Source organism: Branchiostoma lanceolatum, chromosome 9 (genome assembly GCF_035083965.1).
Source record: "Branchiostoma lanceolatum isolate klBraLanc5 chromosome 9, klBraLanc5.hap2, whole genome shotgun sequence".
In the NCBI taxonomy this organism is placed as follows: Eukaryota; Metazoa; Chordata; class Leptocardii; order Amphioxiformes; family Branchiostomatidae; genus Branchiostoma; species Branchiostoma lanceolatum.
Window position 1 is genome coordinate 17,919,917 of NC_089730.1, and position 8,237 is coordinate 17,928,153.

The following is an 8,237-nucleotide window of genomic DNA, read 5'->3' on the forward strand; positions in this document are numbered from 1 at the left end:
ATTTAGGATTCTTTGAATACCAAAACAGTCTATTTAAAATTGTCGTCCTTGCTTACAGGGTCTATACAATATCTGCGCCCTGCCCAAAATGTCAGAGATGCTTACTATTTGCTTTAATAACTTGTTTAAAAACTGTATATTCAAATGATGTTTTGGTCATTCAAAAGCTACTCAGATTATTTTGGTTGATTTCCGCGATCGTCGTATAAATAAAGTACCTTGTTTAAAAGTATTTTGAAATTAAACAAGTTTATATATAATCAGAATTAACGCCTCATTATTTCAACTTACCCGCAGAGTAGTTTTTATGGTCGTCGGGTTCCTTGTAGTCTGTGTATGGAAAATAATATTGATCATAATATCAACAATGGTCAGTTTCCAAAGTTTTGTTACTTGTTACCACTCAACCTTTCTCCGTGCTGATGTATTGGTCGTTCAAAAGCAAATCAGATTAATTTTGTTCCTTCCTGTGATGGTCTTTTCAATAATGTACTACGTTCGAAAGTACTTTCAAATATAACAATATCTAATTATAATTAGCGATTTATTTGTTCAACTTACCTGCAGAGTAGTTTTTATGGTCGTGGGAAGTGTAGTCTGTGTAAGAAAAATAATATTGATCATGATGTCAACAGTAGTCAGTTCGCAAAGCTTTGTTACTTGTCATCATCTATCTTTTTCCTTGCTGTTGTTGCCTCCTAAGGTTACAAGGTTTACGATCTGCTTATTAGGAATAGTTGTAACTCACCGGTACAGTCGAACTGTCTACTGAGGTGGTTGGGTTAATTTCAGGTTGTAACCGACGTAACATAACATTATTTTAAATCCAAAATTCACTGTGTAAACTCACATTTGCTCTTCAATAGATTTACAACATAAATGATGCTTTGATTACACAATAAACAGTCTATTTCGAAAAGTCGTCCTTTCTTACTGGATTAATAGAATAACTTCGCCCGCTCTAATGTCACAGAGGCTTATAATTGACTTGATAATCTGTTTAAGAATCATATTTACAAATGTTGTATTAATCATTTAAAAACAGTTCAGATTGATTTGATTCCTTATTGCGATTTCACTTTAAATGAGGTATGTTATTAAAAAAATTCTAATCTAATTCAAACTAACGCTTCTGTTTTCTAACTTACATGCAGGGTACTTTGTATAGTCGTTGGGTTCCTCCCTGTTGTCTGTATATGGAAATAACATTAATCGTAACATTGCTCAAAATATAAGCAGGAGCTCGTTTATTTAAGTTTATAGCTAATTCCGTCAGGGGGCTGTTTCTTATTAATTCAAGGTTAATAACTTTTTCGATTTAAAGGTGTTTTACTGCGACTCACCGGTAAAGTCGTTATCTTTGTCGTCTTGTGAACGGTGGTCTATGCAGGAAAATAACAATATAATGATAACATTATCATAGAAAACTATAGCATAATCTGTTGTAAGGCTTTTGATTCCAACTTTTATCAGTCAGGTTAATGTTTAAGTAAATCTCTGATTGCTACAAATTTCATCACTAACATCATAGATTCATGTGCACTTTTAAAGTAGCAAAGACTAGTTTTTCACTTAAATAAAGCAAAGTGTTTTTTTCTTAGTCCATCACTAGCTTCGTCCGAGCTTTTGTCCCTTTGTCTCTTTCTACGGTTGCAACGTTGACGATCTGCTAAATTATTATCATATTGTTAGTCTTGTAACTCACCGGAACAGTTGAACTGTCTACTGATGTCGTTGGGTCAAATTCAGGCTGCAACCGGGAAGAGTCACGTGATTGAAACCATATGTCATAGTGTAAACCGTAACAAAGTAATCTTTTAACCATTTAAAAAACATGACTACAAATGAGACATAATTTCAAAAAACGTTCTTAATTTCAACTTACCTGCAGAGGTGTCGGGTTCCTTGTAGTCTGTGTCAAGAAAAAAAAGAAAGATCATGGTCAGTTTACAGAGATTTTTTCTGTGAATTTTCATTACTCAATTAAGCTGCAGTTTATCTCACATAAGTTCATGACTAATTCCGCCAGGGGGCTGGCTCTTCTTAAAGTTGCAAGGTTAATGACCTTTCGATTAAAAGATTTAATTAGCTACTTTAATGCCACTCACCGGTACAGTCGTTATCTTTGTCGTCGGGTAAACGAGGGTCTGTGAAGGAATAAAACATTATAATGATAACATCATCATATAAACTATAGCATACTCAGTTGTAATGTTTCTGATGTAAACTTTTATTAGTCAGGTTAACGTTGCAGCAGATCTCTAATTCTGACAAAATTTATCATTTAAATTGATTTAAGATTTATGTGCACTTTTTAAGGGGAAAAGTCTTTAAAAAAAACTTCAAAAAAGTGAAAAGTTGTTTTACTAGAATAGCAAAGTCATAATTAAATCAACGATGATAAAAACAACAGAATTTTGAACGGGATTTTTTTTTCTTAGTCTATGCAAATGGTAGCTTCGTCCGAGCGGTTGTCCCTTTCTAAGGTTGCAGGGTTAACGATCTGCTGATTTGCTATCATAGTGCTAGTCTTGTAACTCACCGGTACAGTCGAACTGTCTGACTGGGTAGTGTGTATAGTCGTTGGGTTTCTCTCTGTTGTCTGTATATGGAACATAACATTAATCGTAACATTGCTCAGAAGATAAGCAGGAGCTCGTTTATTTAAGTTCATGACTAATTCCGCCAGGAAGCTGGTTCTTCTTAAAGTTGCAAGGTTGATGATCTTTCGATTAACAGATTTAATTAGGTACTTTAATGCCACTCACTGGTACAGTCGTTATCTTTGTCGTCGGGCTCTTCCCTGTTGTCTGTATATGGAACATAACATTAATCATAACATTGCTCAGAAGATAAGCAGGAGTTTGTTTATCTAAGTTTATGACTTATTCCGCCAGGGGGCTGTTTCTTCTTGAAGTTTCAAGGTCAATGATTTTTTTTTTATTTAAAGGTTTAATTTGCTACTTTAATGCAACTCAGCGGTACAGTCGTTACCTTGTTCTCGGGTAAGCGATGGTCGTTGTTGGAAAAATAACATTATAATTATAATATTATCATATAAGACTATAGCATAATCAGTTTTTAATGTTTTTGATGTAAAATTTTATCAGTCAGGTTAACGTTGCAGCCGATCTCTAATTGTGACAAAATTTATAACTTAATTTATTTATGATTCATGTGCACTTTTAAAGGGGAAACGTCTTTTTGAAAAAAAAAATCCAAAAATTGAACAGTTGTTTTACTAAAAGAACAAAGTCATCATTAAATCAACGATGATAAAAACAACGGAATTTTGAACGGACTGTTTTTTTTCTTAGTCTATGGTAGCTTCGTCCGAGCGGTTGTCTCTTTAAAAGGTTACAAGGTAAACGATCTGCTGATTTGCCATCATAGTGCTAGTCTTGTAACTCACCGGTACAGTCGAACTGTCTGACAGGGTAGTTTGTATAGTCGTCGGGTTCCTCCCTGTTGTCTGTATATGGAACATAACATAATCGTAACATTGCTCAGAAGATAAGCAGGAGCTCGTTTATTTAAGTTCATGACTAATTCCGCCAGGGGGCTGGTTCTTCTTAAAGTTGCAAGGTTAATGATCTTTCGATTAACAGATTTAATTAGGTACTTTAATGCCACTCACTGGTACAGTCGTTATCTTTGTCGTCGGGTATACGAGGGTCTGTGAAGGAAAAAAACATTATGATGATAACATTTTCATAGAAAACGGTAGCATAGTAAATTGGAATTCTTGATGTCAACTTATATTATCTACGTTGCAGCAGATCTCAGTTCGTTACAAATTTCATCATTTTGAAATTAAAGATTCATGTGCACTTTTGAAGGTCGCAAATACTCTTAGAAAAGACCTTAATGATAGTACCATTTCTAATAATAAGAAAAGCAAAGTCATATTCAAAGCAAAGAAAACAAGAGTTCCACGACCTCATATCGCCATGAACAATTCTATTCAGGCAAATGACTTACACATTTGCATAATATATGCTCGGTCATAAACACCTTTATCTAACTTACACATGTTGCAATATTGACAGTCCTATTATATTCCAATTGGATGAATTATGGTGTTTTAGCATTAATTACACAAATCAGGAATTTATTTGCATAATTGGTATATGTTGATGCTCCACTTTCCATAAACTACATATGTTACATGTAGTTGAGTCTGATAATGGAGAACACTGCAAATATAGATTTTCCTCATTAGCTCTGCGAATTAAATCCCAATTAGCATAATTTGCACTTCATTCTGTATATCTCTATCTTAGCTACCTGCATACTGAATATCATTGAAATCCGTCGTTCCTTTGTTCAGTTGTTCTCATTAGAACATTTTCACATTAACGCCCCTGCAGTTCTAGAGGAAGCTGCTAGGGGGTCCAACCCACACCACGTCTTCATTACACCACAAGCTATCTGCCACCAAACAATTAAGACCACAGCACGTCCAGGTCAAAAGATACAGAAATTGAATTTCTGCTGCAGTACCAAGTTCACATACCAGGGGGCCCAAAATTGACCTTGAATATCGGCTTCACAACACCTGCCCACATACAAAACATCATCATAATCCATCAAGAGGCTCTTGAATTATGCTGACTACAGTAGTCCGGAAACACAAACAGACAAACAGACAGACAAACAAACAGACAGACACACAGACGCACCCAAAACAATATCTCCATGTTTCATGGAGATAATAAAGACAACAACATTAGATCTGCTAATTTATTATCATATTGTTAGTCTTGTAACTCACCGGTACAGTCGAACTGTCTAACTTGGTAGTTTGTATAGTCGTTGTTGGGTTTCTCTCTGTTGTCTGTATATGGAACATAACATTAATCGTAACATTGCTCAGAAGATAAGCAGGAGCTCGTTTATTTAAGTTCATGACTTATTCCGCCAGGCCACCGTTTCTTCTTAAAGTTGAAAGGGATAATGATCTTTCGATTAAAAAATTCAATAAGCTACTTCAATGCCACTCACTGGTACAGTCGTTATCTTTGTCGTCGGGCTCTTCCCTGTTGTCTGTATATGGAACATAACATTAATCGTAACATTGCTCAGAAGATAAGCAGGAGTTTGTTTATCTAAGTTTATGACTAATTCCGCCAGGGGGATGTTTCTTCTTAAAGTTTCAAGGTCAATGATTTTTTATTTATTTAAAGGTTTGATTTGCTACTTTAATGCAACTCAGCGGTACAGTCGTTACCTTGTTCTCGGGTAAGCGATGGTCGTTGTTGGAAAAATAACATTATAATAATGATATTATCATATAAGACTATAGCATAATCAGTTTTTAATGTTTTTGATGTAAAGTTTTATCAGTCAGGTTAACGTTGCAGCCGATCTCTAATTGTGACAAAATTTATGATTTAATTTATTTAAGATTCATGTGCACTTTTAAAGGGGAAACGTCTTTTTGAAAAAAAAAATCCAAGAATTAAACAGTTGTTTTACTGAAAGAACAAAGTCATCATTAAATCAACGATGATAAAAACAACGGAATTTTGAACGGCTTTTTTCTTAGTCTATGGTAGCTTCGTCCGAGCGGTTGTCTCTTTCAAAGGTTACAAGGTTAACGATCTGCTGATTTGCCATCATAGTGTTAGTCTTGTAACTCACCGGTACAGTCGAACTGTCTGACAGGGTAGTTTGTATAGTCGTCGGGTTCCTCCCTGTTGTCTGTATATGGAACATAACATAATCGTAACATTGCTCAGAAGATAAGCAGGAGCTCGTTTATTTAAGTTCATGACTAATTCCGCCAGGCGGCTGGCTCTTCTTAAAGTTGCAAGGTTAATGATCTTTCGATTAACAGATTTAATTAGGTACTTTAATGCCACTCACTGGTACAGTCGTTATCTTTGTCGTCGGGTCCCTCCTTGTTGTCTGTATATGGAACATAACATTAATCGTAACATTGCTCAGAAGATAAGCAGGAGCTCGTTTATAACTAATTCCGTCAGGCGGTTGTTTCTTATTAAAGTTTCAAGGTCAATGATTTTTTTATTTAAAGGTTTAATTTGCTACTTTAATGCAACTCACCGGTAAAGTCGTTATCTTTGTCGTCTTGTGAACGGTGGTCTATGCAGGAAAATAACAATATCATGATAACATTATCATAGGAAACTATAGCATAATCTGTTGTAAAAAAACATTACGATTATAACATATTCATGGAAAACGGCAATATAGTAAATTGGAATTCGTGATGTCAACCTTTATCATTTAAGTTGCAGCAGGGGAGTTCGGTGCTCTCGTGGCGCTCTAGGTCGCAGCGAGAGCGCGACGAGAGCGCCGTCAAGTGGAATAGGGGCATTGATAGACAGCAAAACACAAAAAGCGTAAAATGATACCTTCTTTACATCTGGAATTCGTGTAATGATCTGTCCAATCTTTGGTCACTCATAAAGGCTGCTTACATTTGAGTTTTTGGTTGCACAGAGTATAGGGGTTGCCGAAGCCATTCCACTTGAGCAAGTTTTTCGTGGGTTTCGTTGCTCTCAGCGCGCGCCCTAGCCAAATTTTAGTCGCAGCGGGAGCGCGGCGCGGTCATCTAGCGGAATGGGTATAAGCAAAGTCATGAAATAAATCAACGATAACACAAACAGCTATATCCTACTTGAATTTATCTGTTTGCACCATTCTTTGATTTTCTTACGTCCATGCCTGGCCAGAAGCCAACGACGCGTCAGAAGGGCAACGTTTATGGCCCCGGCCTTGTTATTCCTGTTCATAACATTGTGGTATTTTAGAAGAAAAAGAATGATCATTTACACATTGATTATAAAAAATCAGATTCGTATCCCCTTAATTTGAATCTTTCCACACTATTTCTTTTGAGAGTCCGCATTCGACATTCAAAAGTCTAAATTTTCAAAATTAATTTATCGTGTATCGACCAAACCATGCTGATAGATAGTGGTTGTTGACATCTTCTCCAGCTCAGGAGAGGGATCATAAATTTCACAAAGCTTAAAAAGATGTTACAAAATCATATCTGCAATCTGCTCTAATCATTGCTAAGCACGTCAATGGGTGTCCATCTATCATTGTATGACAAAGGCTTGTTGCAAACGTTGACAGTTAAGCGGATAATTGCACTTGTTCTACCAGTTTGGCTGACATAGTTCAGAAGACCATGCCTAAAATTAGAAGTGTAGGTTACAATGTAGAGCCAGCGGCACTCTGGAGCTTGGTACTGGCGGTACTGGCGTTATACGTCTGCGTCATAGAATTGACAGGTTGTGATTGGTCGTCCGTTTATTTGTTTAATTCTAAAGGACTGTACGTTGTATGAATGGGAGGGAGGGAGAACGTCCAACTTTCAGGCCTATTTTTGGCCCACCGCTCAGCGGTCAGCCCCAACCTTTTTTATTGGAATTTTTTTTTATTTTTGAAATGAGAAAGGTTGAATACTGTTCTATTGCAAATCTTAAATTAAGTGAGTTGCTGAGATCACGTTTGGAATATATCATTTTGTTAGTATCAAACTTACTATGTTTGTGCCATGAGTCGTGTGACGCTCCCCCATCCTAATGGTACAAGACCCAGGACAAATTACGTTAGAGGCCATCCTTGAATTCTCATGTATCTAATTCGCATGTATGTTTGGAGGGAGGGCTTTCAGTCCCTCTTCTGTAAGTGTTGCACCAGATCGTAGCGACAATTTGAAATCACTTCAAAGGGCGTTATCGGTTTTTGTTGTAAAAGATAAGTTAGGGCAAAAATTCATGATTTTTTTTCTAGTGAGCGATGTTCTAAACTGTTCGAGCTACATCTAAATATAACAATGCTTCGTACTTTCAGTCACTTAAGTAATCTCCTGCTTTGTTGATTCTACGCTCATATTTCTTATGGTTTTCGACAAATAACCCTGTAAGAGTCTTTCTCGAGCGATGTCGTCTGTGGACTTGTTGGCGGCTGGCCTACGAGGTTGGCAAGCTACTGGTCGGCTGTGTCAGTCGTGTGTTGTTTATTTTAGAATTCGCGAGTGACCGGGAGGTTATGGAAAGGTTTGGGTTATCAGAAATGAGTTGTGAAACGGTTGGAGTCTGTTTTGGTTGAACGTCAGCTGTGATCGTCGCGCAGTTTGAATTCAAATACGGAAACGACTGTTTTCCAACGAACCCCCCTCTCCATAACCTTGGGCAAATTCCTTCCCCCGCACCCCTAAATCAGACATTCACAAAACAAGCACATAGATACGAAAAGAA

The 8,237-nt window shown here is 36.7% G+C and overlaps 1 protein-coding gene across 1 annotated transcript; it reads right to left on the bottom strand.

Moving 5' to 3' along the window:
- Nucleotides 1-282: 282 nt before the first annotated feature.
- On the bottom strand, nt 283-5,951 carry LOC136442638 (hepatitis A virus cellular receptor 1-like). Its single transcript, XM_066439583.1, has 11 exons — nt 5,869-5,951; nt 5,644-5,703; nt 5,005-5,046; nt 4,775-4,837; nt 3,638-3,676; nt 3,413-3,472; nt 2,769-2,810; nt 2,543-2,602; nt 1,149-1,190; nt 562-597; nt 283-330 (listed from the first exon to the last, which is right to left on the bottom strand). Exons 1-11 carry the CDS (start codon nt 5,923-5,925, stop codon nt 283-285), a joined length of 549 nt encoding a protein of 182 aa, XP_066295680.1. The 5' UTR covers nt 5,926-5,951.
- Between the last annotated feature and the right edge of the window lie 2,286 nt (nt 5,952-8,237).